This window comes from Melanerpes formicivorus, unplaced genomic scaffold, assembly GCF_026170545.1.
Source record: "Melanerpes formicivorus ecotype bairdi unplaced genomic scaffold, bMelFor1.0.p_v2 SCAF_89, whole genome shotgun sequence".
In the NCBI taxonomy this organism is placed as follows: domain Eukaryota; kingdom Metazoa; phylum Chordata; class Aves; order Piciformes; family Picidae; genus Melanerpes; species Melanerpes formicivorus.
In genome coordinates, this window is record NW_027142441.1 from 2,048,710 (window position 1) to 2,062,107 (window position 13,398).

Genomic DNA, 13,398 nt, shown 5'->3' on the forward strand with positions numbered 1-13,398 from the left:
TGCTGTGTCCAGCAGCAGCAGGGAGGGGATTGTCCCCTGGCACTCAGCTCTGGGCAGGCCACACCTGCAGTGTTGTGTCCAGGTCTGGGCACCTCAACCCAAGAGAGATGTGGAGGTGCTGGAGCCAGGGCAGAGCAGGGCAAGGAAGCTGGGAAGGGCCTGGGGAAGAAATCTGCTGGAGAGCAACTGAAGGAGCTGGGGAGGGTTAGTGTGAAAGAGAGGAGGCTGAGGGGAGACCTCCTGGCTCTCTGCAGCTCCCTGAGAGGAGGCTGTGCAGAGGTTGGTGCTGGTCTCTTCTCACAGGCAATTAGCCCCAGAAGAAGAGGGAAGGGCCTCAAGCTGCACCAGGGCAGGGTCAGACTGGACACAGGAAACATTTTTCCCCTCAAGAGTGGTCAGGCACTGGAGCTGCTGCCCAGGGAAGTGGTGGAGTCCCAACCCTGGAGGTGTTTCAAGGTGGTTTGGATGTGGTGCTTGGGGGATATGGTTTAGGGGTTCACTTTGTAGAGCAGGGTCAGTGGTTGGACTTGAGCTCAAGGTTCTTTTCCAACCTGAATGACTCTGTGGTTCAAACTTGTGGGTGCAGATTGTTCTGAGAGTGAGCATTCCCTCATGTCCTGCTGAGCCCTGGCAGCTACCACCACAGATCTGCGCCGCAGCCGTGGAATGTCCAAGCTCACTGCACTGTTGAGGGCCTTGTGTTCGGTGGCACAAAGCCTGTTAAGAAGGCAGCCCTCTGGATTCCCATCATTTGCATCTGTTTTGTACACTTTTCTTTTAGTATAAAAGGTCTCTTTTCATGATCCCATGGAATTCTTGCCCTGCATAGCTGCTGTGTTTACTTGTGCCTGAAGCTGATGTGTCTGCAGAATTCTTCCCTGGATTTACTCTCTGCTTTTCCACTGCCACATTTCCTGCATCTTCTACTCTCTAGTAACTTTGTAAATGAATAAAGTTGTTGTTGTTCTAATGGAAATCATCACAGAATGTTAGGGGCTGACCTCAAAAGCTCACCCCCCCTGCCAGAGCAGGAGCACCTAGGGCAGATCAGACAGGAACACAGCAGCTGCTTGCTCAAAGGTCCAAGTTCAAAACTTCTCACAGCTCAAACCATATTTTCTGTGGAGCTCTGTGAAGTGCAGGGTTGCTGTTCTGCTGTGTGCAGAGGTGTGGTGAAAGGCCTGGAGAAAAGAGAGCTTGTGTCAGGCAAAGGCCATATTGCTTGCACTAGAGTCACACATTGCATGGGGTTGGAAGGGACCCTCAAAGGTCATCTTGTCCAAACCTTCTGCAGGCAGCAGGGACACCTCCACCTAGAGCAGGCTGCTCAGGGCCTCTTCAAGTCTGGCCTTTTATGTCTCCAGGGGTGGGGCCTCAACCACATCCCTGGGCAACCTGTGCCAGTGTCTCACCACTCTCAGTGGAAAGAATTTCTTCCTCATCTCCAGCCTCAATCTCCTCTCTTCCAGCTCAGAGCCATTGTCCCTTGTTCTGTCACTCCCAGCCCTTGGCAAAGGCCTTTTCCGTGCCCTCCTATAGCCCCCTCAGGTACTGGAAGGCTGCTCTAAGGTCTCCCTGGAGCCTTCTCCTCTCCAGGCTCAACAGTCCCAGTGCTCTCAGGAGAGGTTTTCTAGCCCTCTGATCATCTTCATGGCCTCCTCTGGACCCTTTACAACATGTTGTTCCCTGTCCTTCTTGTGCTGGGGGTCCTGTAGCTGCACACAGCACACACAGCTCTGCTCCCCAGAGCAGAAGGGCAGGATCCCCTCTCTCCAGCTCTGGCCACACTGCTGCCATTGGCCTTCTGGCTGCAAGTGGACACTGTCTGCTCATGTCCAGCTTCTCATCCACCAGCACCCCCATTTTGAATGTGGTTTTGATGAATGAAGAATCATTAGTAAGCCCCAAAGTGCCTCTCTTCAGCAATGGGGGCAGAACTGCCTCATTATTAGGGAACTTGAAAATCAATCTCTGGATTGCAAATCAAAGTGGGAGTTTGCTGCTTGGTGCTGTAGAGTGCCTGCCCTGTGAGCCAGGCTTTACCCCCTTGTACTTCTCTCTGCTTTAAGTTCTATATTTGTGGAGCCTCTAAAGTCTTCTTCAGCCACTGAAGGTTGTGAGGTTCACTTCTGCAAGCACGGGACCTTGTTCATTGTCCACCAAAGGATAAAGACATCCCTGTTCACGAGAGAGCCCTGCTGCAAGGGAGTGGAGTTTAGTTTAAGGCAGAATCTAAGCTCCAGGAGCTGCTGCAGAATGCTATCTTTTGCCAAGGGAGCTACCCCAGTGCCAGGCAGTGGGAGCTGGCTGGTTCTGCCTCTCTTGGTGGGGAGTAAGGAGCTCCCTGTCTGTGTGTGGTGAACCTGCTGGAGCTTGTCCAGCGCCTTCCAGCAGGGTGGCTACTGCAGTGTGCCGTCTGAAGGTCATCCACTGTCACTGTGACTCAAGCCTTGCATTGCAGCTTGCAGCTGTCCCAAGGCTGGTTCCATGACTGAAACCTCTTCTCTGAGGTGGCTCCTCAGGTGTATGTTCCTTAATCCTGTTCTGGCCAGAGGCAAGGCTTGGCACTGGAGCCTCTCCACACAGTCACAGTGTGTCTGCTTTCTTCAGCACCAATATTAAGACTTTTCATCAGGTGCTGGGCTCCTGTTGTGAGATGGGTAGGGAGCAATCACAGCATCATGAAATTGTTCTGGTTGGGAAAACCCTCTGAGATCATTGAGTCCAACCCTTGACACCACCATGGACATCAAACCCTGGCCCCAAGTGCCATGACCACACCTTTCTGGAAAACCTCCAGGGATGGGGACTCCACCACCGCCCTGGACAGCCTCTGCCAATCCCTGACCATTCTTACAGCAAAGAAACTTTTCCTCATCTCCAACCTAACCCTCCCCTGGCACAATTCCAGTCTATTTCCTCTCTTTCTGTCACCTGAAACTGGGGAGCAGAGCCCAACCCCCACCTCACTGCAGCCTCCTCTCAGGGAGCTGTGGAGAGCAATGAGGTCTCCCTCAGCCTTCTCTGCTCCAAACTCAATCACCAATAACTAGAAAGTAGCTGCCAGAAGAATTGATGCATTTTAGGTTCATAGTATCATAGAATCAGTCAGGGTTGGAAGGGACCACAAGGATCATCTAGTTCCAACCCCCCTGCCATGGGCAGGGACACCCCACACTAGATCAGCCTGCCCAGAGCCTCATCCAGCCTGGGCTTAAACACCCCCAGGGACAGGGCCCCAACCACCTCCCTGGACAACCCATTCCAGGGCTTCACCACTCTCATGGGGAAGAACTTCCTCCTCCCCTCCAGCCTGAATCTCCCCACCTCCAGCTTCATTCCATTCCCCCTAGTCCTATCACTGCCTGAGATCCTGAGCAGTCCCTCCCCAGCCTTCTTGGAGCCCCCTTCAGATCCTGGAAGGCCACAATGAGGTCACCTGGGAGCCTTCTCTTCTCCAGACTGAACAGCCCCAACTCCTTCAGTCTGTCCTCACAGGAGAGGTGCTCCAGCCCTCTGCTCATCCTCCTGGCCCTTGTGCAGCCTTAGACATCCTCTGTTGCTGGTGGGTTTGCAGCAGCAGGAAGCTGCTGAGGCATTATGGAGCTTTAGTCACCAGGATTCTCATTTCCAGGGTTGTAGGAGCTTCAGCCACCAGGATTCTCATTGCCAGGGTTGTAGGAGCTTCAGCCACCAGGATTCTCATTGCCAGGGTTGTAGGAGCTTCAACCACCAGGATTCTCATTTCCAGGGTTGTAGGAGGGCTTCTTGCCCTCAGCTGTGGTGTGCTGCATTGTAAAGGGATGGCAGAGCCACAGAGTGCTTCTTGAAACAAACACCTGCCTTACTCTGTTGGTTGTCCCAGTGCTGCTGGTGGTGTGGGTCATGGCCAAAGTCATTTTCTGTCACCTGCCTCACCACTTGGTTCTTTTATTTTGCTTTTTCTTTTAGTATGATCTTGAAAAAATTACATTTCATGGAGTCCCAGAGTGCTTTGGGCTGGAAGTGATCTCCAGAGGTCATCCAGTCCAACCCCTCCTGGACTCAGCAGGGACATCCTCCACTGGATCAGGTTGCCCAGAGCCCTGTCCAGCCTCACCCTGAATATCTCCAGGGATGGGGCCTCAACCACCTCCTTGGGCAAGCTGTTGCAGTGTTCCACCACCCTCCTGGTGCAGAACTTGTTCCTCACATTCAGTCTAAATCTGCTCTGCTCTAGTTTGCAGCTGTTGCCCCTGGTCCTGTCCCTGCAGGCCTCTGCAGTCTCTCTGCAGCCTTCTTGTAGCCCTTTCAGGTACCGGCAGGTCACTATTAGGTTCCCTCCCCAGAGCCTTCTGTTCTCCAGGCTGAACACCCCCAACTCCATTTCTCTTCTCTCTCTGTTCTTGGCTCTTTCTAAACTTTTAGGCTCAGAATATTCTTTTTTGACAACAAAATGCTGTTGCAGAGTTGATTTTATGAGGAGCATATCAGTTTGAGAGGTGCCCTGGTTTTGGAACCGCTGCAGCATGAAGCTTTTCCGTGTAATCTCATGGCAGTGTTGACCCACATGGATGAAAATAGACTGCTTTAGTCCTTGACCAAATTTGGAATTAGCCTGTCTGCCCCCAGGGGGTTTGTCCATGGCTGCAGCTTAGAGAGTGACAGGTTGATATAAATGATTGCCACCATTCCCACTCCATGTTTGAAATGCAGAAAATGACTTCCTTTCCCCAGTGCCAGGAATAATCAAGTGCAGAGAAGGAAGGCTTCTTTTTTGAGGCCATTTCCTCTCAGTCTCTGGGATGGGCACTTTATGATACTTTCTCAGATGTGTACTCTGCCCTGGTGAGACCTGCAGTGCTGTGTCCAGTTCTGGCTCCCCAGTTTAAGAGGGACAGAGAGGCACTGGAGAGTGTCCAAGGGAGGCTACAAGGATGCTGAAGGGACTGGAGCAGTCTGTGATGAGGAGAGGCTGAGAGCCCTGGGGCTGTTCAGTCTGGACAAGAGAAGGCTGAGAGGGATCTGATCAATGCCTATCAATAGCTGAGGGCTGGGGGTCAGGATGAAGGTGCCAGGCTGTTTCAGTGGTGTCCTGTGGTAGAACAAGGAGCAAGAGGTATGAGCTGCAAGCAAAGAAGTTCCACCTCAGCATGAGGAGAAACTTCAGTACAGTAAGAGTGCTGGACCCCTGGAGCAGGCTGCCCAGAGGTTGTGGAGTCTCCTTCTCTGGAGCCTTTCTAGACCCATCTGGATGTGTTCCTGGGTGACCTGGTGTAGGTGACCCTGCTCTGGCAGGCAGGTTGGACTCAATGGTCCCCAGAGGTCCCTTCAACCCCCTACCCTTCTGTGAATCTGTGATTTGTGTAACATATTTATCCAGACACAACCTTCTCTAACTGCTCACTTTGCAAGCATGCTCCTGCTGGGCAGGACATTTTTGCATGGCTTTGTCTTGCAGGTGATTGCTTGTGCATAAATGCCCAGCTCAGGTCCCTGGTAACTTGCTTGTGCAGCAGTCAGTGCATTGTGTGCATGGCAGGTGTGGGTTAGCATGGTGAGGAGGGAGGGGTGATGCACTCTGCAGAGGGGTTGCCAGGAGAAAGGCAGGTGCCAGAGGAAGCCCTCTTTGGAAAGAGCTTGCCAGCTAACAACTGTGCCAGGCTGCAGCGTGGGTGCTGCACTTTGGCCATGGCAACCCCAGGCAGAGCTACAGGCTGGGGTCAGAGTGGCTGAGAGCTGCCAAACAGAGAGGGACCTGGGGGTGCTGATTGACAGCTGCCTGAACATGAGCCTGCAGTGTGCCCAGGTGGCCAAGAAGGCCAAGGGCATCCTGGCCTGCATCAGGAAGAGTGTGGCCAGCAGGAGCAGGGAGGTCATTGTGCCCCTGTACTCTGCATTGGTTAGGCCACACCTTGAGTCCTGTGTCCAGTTCTGGGCTCCTCAGTTTAAGAAGAACATTGAGAGACTTGAAGGTGTCCAGAGAAGGGCAACAAGGCTGGGGAGAGGCCTTGAGCACAGCCCTGTGAGGAGAGGCTGAGGGAGCTGGGGTTGCTTAGCCTGGAGAAGAGGAGGCTCAGGGGAGACCTCATTACTCTCTACAACTACCTGAAGGGAGGTTGTAGCCAGGTGGGGGTTGGTCTCTCCTCTCAAGCAAGCAGCACCAGAACAAGAGGACACAGTCTCAAGCTGTGCCAGGGGAGGTTTAGGCTGGAGGTGAGGAGAAAGTTCTTCACTGAGAGTTGTTAGCCATTGGGATGTGCTGCCCAGGGAGGTGGTGGAGTCCCCATCCCTGGAGGTGTTCAAGAGGGGATTGGATGTGGCACTTGGTGCCATGGTCTAGCCATGAGGTCTGTGGTGCCAGCTTGGACTCCATGATCCTCGAGGTCTCTTCCAACCTTGGTGATACTGTGCAAGGGATTCATGAAGTCGATTGCCTATGAAACGTGAGCTCTGTTTTGTGCAGATAAGGACACAGTGAATAAGATGAGAGACCTGCGGATGAAGGCTGAAGATTACGAGGTGGTGAAGGTGATTGGCAGAGGAGCATTTGGGGAGGTGCAGCTGGTAAGTTCCCTTCCCCTTTGGCCATTGCAATATGTGGGGTGGCATTTGCTCCCCTGAGCAGTATTCAGGCTATGGGCTCTTACTAACACCTTTGGCTCTGTCACATTTGATTCCTTCCTGTCTCCTGGGGATGTTTTGGAGAATGTCACATTCCAGTACCCTTGACGTGGACAAGCCCTTGCCTGGCACTGCAGTCCTGCTCCTGCATTACAGTCAGCTGGAATGTGCACTCCTCATCAGCCAGCACAGGAGCCTTGGCTGCTCTGTGTGGGGATAGTTGAACAGATGTCTAGGGCTGGAAAGATTTCTGCCAGTTCAGGGCCTGCACCAGATTTCTGTGGGCTGCCTCCCCCAGATGAGTGCTGTGTAGTGTTTGTGATGGGTTAGCAGCCAGGCTGCTTTTATCCTGCTTTATTAGATGGAGAGCTGGGGGAAGAAACTGGAAATACAGCAGCAGGTTTACATCTGTGCTTGCTGATGACCCCTGGTAAATGCTCATGGTTTTCACAGCATTTGCCAGGTGCCAGAATTGGTCCTTTGAAAGACACAGAGGTGAACGTTCCAGAGTGACTGCAGTGGACAATGGATAGTCCTAGCAAGTGTTTTAGGAGCAATGCCTCTGTGGTCAGATGCTGGAATGTGATTGTTCTGTAGGCTTAGAGTATCTAATGCTTGATTGCAAATGTGAAGAGTCACAGAATTATCTTGTTTGGAAAAGCCCTGCAAGATCATCAGTCCAACATCAACCCAGCCCCACCATGGCCATCAAACCCTGGCCCCAAGGGCCATGGCCACAGCTCTCTGGAACACCTCCAGGGATGGGGACTCCACCACCTCCCTGGGCAGCCTCTGCCAAGCCCTGACCACTCTCGCAGTAAAGAAATTCTTCCCCATCTTCAACCTAAGCCTCCCCTGGCACAATTCCAGGCTCTTTCCTCTCTTTCTGTCACCTGAGACTAGGGAGCAGAGCCCAACCCCCAGCTCACTGCAGCCTCCTGTCAGGGAGCTGCAGAGAGCAATGAGGTCTCCCTCAGCCTCCTCTTCTCCACACTCAACACCCCCAGCTCCCTCAGCTGCTCCTCCCCAGCCCTCTTCTCCAGACCCTTCCCCAGATTGGTTACCCTTCTCTGGAGCTGCTCCAGCCTCTCAATGTCCTTCTGGGAGTGCGTGCCCCAGAACTGACCCCAGGGCTCAAGGTGTGGCCTCCCCAGTGCTGAGTTTGATTCGGGTTGCTCACTAGTGAGGCAGGCAGAGCAAACCATGGTGGTGTTCTTCATGTGCTCAGGTGGCAAAGTGCTGTGTTCTGGATCTTGTGTTTGTCTCCACAGGTGAGGCACAAGTCCTCCAGGAGAGTGTATGCTATGAAGCTCCTGAGCAAGTTTGAGATGATCAAAAGATCAGATTCTGCATTCTTCTGGGAGGAAAGGGATATCATGGCCTTTGCTAACAGTCCCTGGGTTGTTCAGGTATGGTGCTGCTCTTTCACAAATCCTGGAAGTACATCATGGGGTGGCTCTGTGACAGCCCTGCGGGGCTGGGGATTCCCTGCTTTCACCTGCAGCTTCTCAGAGCCCCTTTTGGTCTGTGGGGGTCTGGGGGGGAAATCCCTGGCTGCCCCGAGGCAGGCTGCACACAGCAAGGGGCAGGCAGCAGGCTTGCTCCAGACCCTGCTGGGCTGTAACATTTCCAGATAAGTTGCTCTGTTTGTTCTTAAAGCTCTTTGCCAGGGAGCTCCTGGTGAGCCTGTGCTGTGGTTCTCCATCCAGCACAACATGGAGATAAGCTTCAAGCACAGCTCCCTGTGAGTTCCACTGCACAGCATGCCCACTTGGGTTATTTTGCTCTCCCTCTGTCACTGACCGTTGCTGGGATGTGCTGCTGCCTTTAAGCCCTGAGGAGTGTGCCTGAAGCCGTCCTCATGCGCTGTGTGCTCTTGGGTCATGTCAGTGGTTCTTACCCTAGGCCATGGGCATGCTTCTGGTAGGTTACAACTGAGCACAGTCATTCGAGATGGAGACGAGGCAGAGAGGTGACTGCACCCCCCTGTGCCTCCCCCTCCCCCCTGCGACTGCCCCCCCGGGAATTCCCCCCCTGTGACTGCCCCCCCTGTGACTGCTCCCCCCTGTGACTGCCCCTCCTGTGACTGCCCCCCCCGTGACTGCCCCTCCTGTGACTGCCCCCCCTGTGACTGCCCCTCCTGTGACTGCCCCCTGTGACTGCCCCCCCTGTGACTGCCCCCCCTGTGACTGCTCCCCCCTGTGACTGCCCCTCCTGTGACTGCCCCCCCTGTGACTGCTCCCCCCTGTGACTGCCCCCCCTGTGACTGCCCCCTGTGACTGCCCCTCCTGTGACTGCTCCCCCCTGTGACTGCCCCTCCTGTGACTGCCCCCTGTGACTGCCCCTCCTGTGACTGCCCCCCCTGTGACTGCCCCCCCCGTGACTGCCCCTCCTGTGACTGCCCCCCCTGTGACTGTCTCGAGGTGACTGCTTCACTGTCACTGCATCCTGTCACTGCCTCACTGGCACTTCCTCACCGACTGCATCTCTGTGACTGCATCACTTTCACTGCCTCACATTCACTGCCTCACTGACTGCATTTGTGACTGCATCCTGTCACTGCCTCACTGACTGCATCTGTGACTGCATCCTGTCACTGCCTCACTGACTGCATCTCTGTGACTGCATCCTGTCACTGCCTCACTGACTGCATCTGTGACTGCATCCTGTCACTGCCTCACTGACTGCATTTGTGACTGCATCCTGTCACTGCCTCACTGACTGCATCTGTGACTGCATCCTGTCACTGCCTCACTGACTGCATCTCTGTGACTGCATCCTGTCACTGCCTCACTGACTGCATCTGTGACTGCATCCTGTCACTGCCTCACTGACTGCATCTGTGACTGCATCCTGTCACTGCCTCACTGACTGCATCTCTGTGACTGCATCCTGTCACTGCCTCACTGATTGCATCTCTGTGACTGCATCCTGTCACTGCCTCACTGACTGCATCTGTGACTGCATCCTGTCACTGCCTCACTGACTGCATCTCTGTGACTGCATCCTGTCACTGCCTCACTGACTGCATCTCTGTGACTGCATCCTGTCACTGCCTCACTGACTGCATCTGTGACTGCATCCTGTCACTGCCTCACTGACTGCATCTGTGACTGCATCCTGTCACTGCCTCACTGACTGCATCTCTGTGACTGCATCCTGTCACTGCCTCACTGACTGCATCTCTGTGACTGCATCCTGTCACTGCCTCACTGACTGCATCTCTGTGACTGCATCCTGTCACTGCCTCACTGTGACTGCCTCACTGACTGCATCTCTGTGACTGCATCACTTTCACTGCCTCACATTCACTGCCTCACTGGCTGCATCTCTTGTGACTGCATCCTGTCACTGCCTCACTGACTGCATCTCTTGTGACTGCATCCTGTCACTGCCTCACTGACTGCATCTCTTGTGACTGCATCCTGTCACTGCCTCACTGACTGCATCTCTGTGACTGCATCCTGTCACTGCCTCACTGACTGCATCTCTGTGACTGCATCCTGTCACTGCCTCACTGACTGCATCTCTGTGACTGCATCCTGTCACTGCCTCACTGACTGCATCTGTGACTGCATCCTGTCACTGCCTCACTGACTGCATCTCTGTGACTGCATCCTGTCACTGCCTCACTGACTGCATCTCTGTGACTGCATCCTGTCACTGCCTCACTGACTGCATCTCTGTGACTGCATCCTGTCACTGCCTCACTGACTGCATCTGTGACTGCATCCTGTCACTGCCTCACTGACTGCATCTGTGACTGCATCCTGTCACTGCCTCACTGACTGCATCTCTGTGACTGCATCCTGTCACTGCCTCACTGACTGCATCTGTGACTGCATCACTGTCACTGCCTCACTGACTGCATCTGTGACTGCATCCTGTCACTGCCTCACTGACTGCATCTCTGTGACTGCATCCTGTCACTGCCTCACTGACTGCATCTGTGACTGCATCCTGTCACTGCCTCACTGACTGCATCTGTGACTGCATCCTGTCACTGCCTCACTGACTGCATCTCTGTGACTGCATCCTGTCACTGCCTCACTGACTGCATCTCTGTGACTGCATCCTGTCACTGCCTCACTGACTGCATCTGTGACTGCATCCTGTCGCTGCCTCACTGACTGCATCTGTGACTGCATCCTGTCACTGCCTCACTGACTGCATCTGTGACTGCATCCTGTCACTGCCTCACTGACTGCATCTCTGTGACTGCATCCTGTCACTGCCTCACTGACTGCATCTGTGACTGCATCCTGTCACTGCCTCACTGACTGCATCTCTGTGACTGCATCCTGTCACTGCCTCACTGACTGCATCTGTGACTGCATCCTGTCACTGCCTCACTGACTGCATCTGTGACTGCATCCTGTCACTGCCTCACTGACTGCATCTGTGACTGCATCCTGTCACTGCCTCACTGACTGCATCTCTGTGACTGCATCCTGTCGCTGCCTCACTGACTGCATCTCTGTGACTGCATCCTGTCACTGCCTCACTGACTGCATCTGTGACTGCATCCTGTCACTGCCTCACTGACTGCATCTCTGTGACTGCATCCTGTCACTGCCTCACTGACTGCATCTGTGACTGCATCCTGTCACTGCCTCACTGACTGCATCTGTGACTGCATCACTTTCACTGCCTCACTGACTGCATCTCTGTGACTGCATCCTGTCACTGCCTCACTGACTGCATCCTGTCACTGCCTCACTGACTGCATCTGTGACTGCATCCTGTCACTGCCTCACTGACTGCATCTCTGTGACTGCATCCTGTCACTGCCTCACTGTGACTGCCTCACTGATTGCATCTCTGTGGCTGCATCTCTGTGACTGCATCCTGTTGCTGCCTCACATTCACTGCCTCGCTGTGACTGCATCCTGTTGCTGCCTCACTATCACTGTCTCACTCTCACTGCCTCACTGTGACTGCCTTGCTGTAATGCATCACTGCATGGCACTCACTGTCCAGCAGTGCTTAGATAATTTGCAGTAAGTTTCAAATCAGGAAAGTTCAATCTCCTTGCAGTGCTTGTGTTGAGCAGAGCTTGGACAGCTGCTGGGGCAATGCTGTTAGTCACCTGGGTACAATTTAGACCCTTTCAGTGTTTAGGCATAGAATTCCATATTTAGACTTTCTGCAGGAGAAATACCTTGACAATAGGCCAATCAATATTTAGTGCCAACACAACCAGGACCAAGCAGGTGTTTGTGTCACAGCAGGTTTACAAACCTGTCCCCTAGGATCCCAGTGGTAAGGAAGAGTTTTGTCCTTTATTGCACCAAGGGAAGACCTGGCTGACACTGACTCTGGAGAGGAATCCTCTGTAAGGCAGTCTGCTGGGTGATGCAGAGTTGCTGTAGCAGTTGTTACAGTTCTGTTCCTCTCTAAATCACTTTGCACAGAAATTCCTTGGATTTCCAACAAGCACAAGATCAAAGACAGCCAGAACATTCGTGGATTCAGAGAATGGTTTGGGTTGGAAGGGGCCTTGAATGTTACCTAATTCCATCCCCCTGCCATGGGCAGGGACACCTTCCATTAGCCCTGGCTGCTCAAGACCTCATTCAACTGGGGCTTGAACACCTCCAGGGAGGAGACAGCCACAGCCTCCCTGGGCAGCCTGTGCCAGAGTCTCCCCACCCTCACTGCAAAGAATTTCTTCCTCATCTCCAGTCTCAATCTCCCCTCTCCCAGCTCAAAGCCACTGTCCCTCATCCTGGCACTCCCAGCCCTTGGGCAGAAGTCCCTCCCATGCTCTCCTCTAGCCCCCTTCAGGTACTAGAAGGCTGCTCTGAGGTCTCCCTGGAGCCTTTTCTTCAGGCTGAACAGTCCCAACCCTCTCAGCCTGGCCCCACAGGGGAGGTTCTGCAGCCCTCTGATCTTTGTGGCCACCTCTGGACCCTCTCTTTGTGCTGGAGCACCAGAGCTGGAGGCAGTGCTGCAGGTGGGGGCTGAGCAGAGCAGAGCAGAGGGGCAGAATCCCCTCCCTGTGCTGCTGCTCTCCCTGCTCTGGCTGCAGCTCAGCACTCAGCTGGCTCTGGGCTGCCAGGGACCAGTGCTGGCTCCTGGGGAGTTTGTCACCACCTGACACTCCCAAGGCCTTCTCCTGCAGGCTGCTCTCCAGCCACTCCTCCCCCAGGCTGGCTTTGTTGTTTGACTTCTGTTTTGTGAGTGCTGTTGTGTGTGATTGCTGTCCACAGCTGTTTTATGCCTTCCAAGACGACCGTTACCTCTACATGGTGATGGAGTACATGCCGGGGGGGGACCTGGTGAACCTGATGAGCAACTACGACGTCCCGGAGAAGTGGGCAAGGTTTTACACTGCTGAGGTTGTGCTTGCATTGGATGCAATTCACTCCATGGGGTTTATACACAGGTGAGGAAAAAAAGTGTTGCTGCATGGTGGTGTTTTGTTCCTGGTTCTGCCAGAGGGACTTCAGGAGTTGTTCAGGCAGCTTAAACATTTGTGCTGGTACTGCATTATTATTTCACAGTGATTCCACCTTGCAGCTTCTGTCAGGCAAGTCTGAGGTGATACAGACAAGGCAAGGGTTTCTGCAGGCTGATGGTCCTCAGCTTGGGGAGTAGTGACACTGCCCTGCTTATCAAGAAAGAACTCCAAGCTCCCAAATGGTGCTTCTCTTCTGATTAGAAAGAGCTGGGTTGGGACTTTGCTAGCAGCAGTATCCACTGTTAGGAATGATCAGTTCTCTGCTCTGTGTCTGAATAGAATAGAATAGAATAGAATAGAATAGAATAGAATAGAATAGAATAGAATAGAAT

General features: G+C 53.6%; 1 protein-coding gene across 1 annotated transcript in view; it reads left to right on the forward strand.

The window, feature by feature from the left end:
• The window catches only part of ROCK1 (Rho associated coiled-coil containing protein kinase 1), a 123,145-nt gene that overhangs the window by 43,235 nt on the left and 66,512 nt on the right, over window positions 1-13,398 (forward strand). Inside the window, exons 3-5 of the mRNA XM_068165492.1 lie at window positions 6,446-6,546; window positions 7,875-8,012; window positions 12,816-12,991. Of these exons, the coding sequence (XP_068021593.1) occupies window positions 6,446-6,546; window positions 7,875-8,012; window positions 12,816-12,991 (415 nt within the window). The remainder of the gene's footprint in view (window positions 1-6,445; window positions 6,547-7,874; window positions 8,013-12,815; window positions 12,992-13,398) is intronic.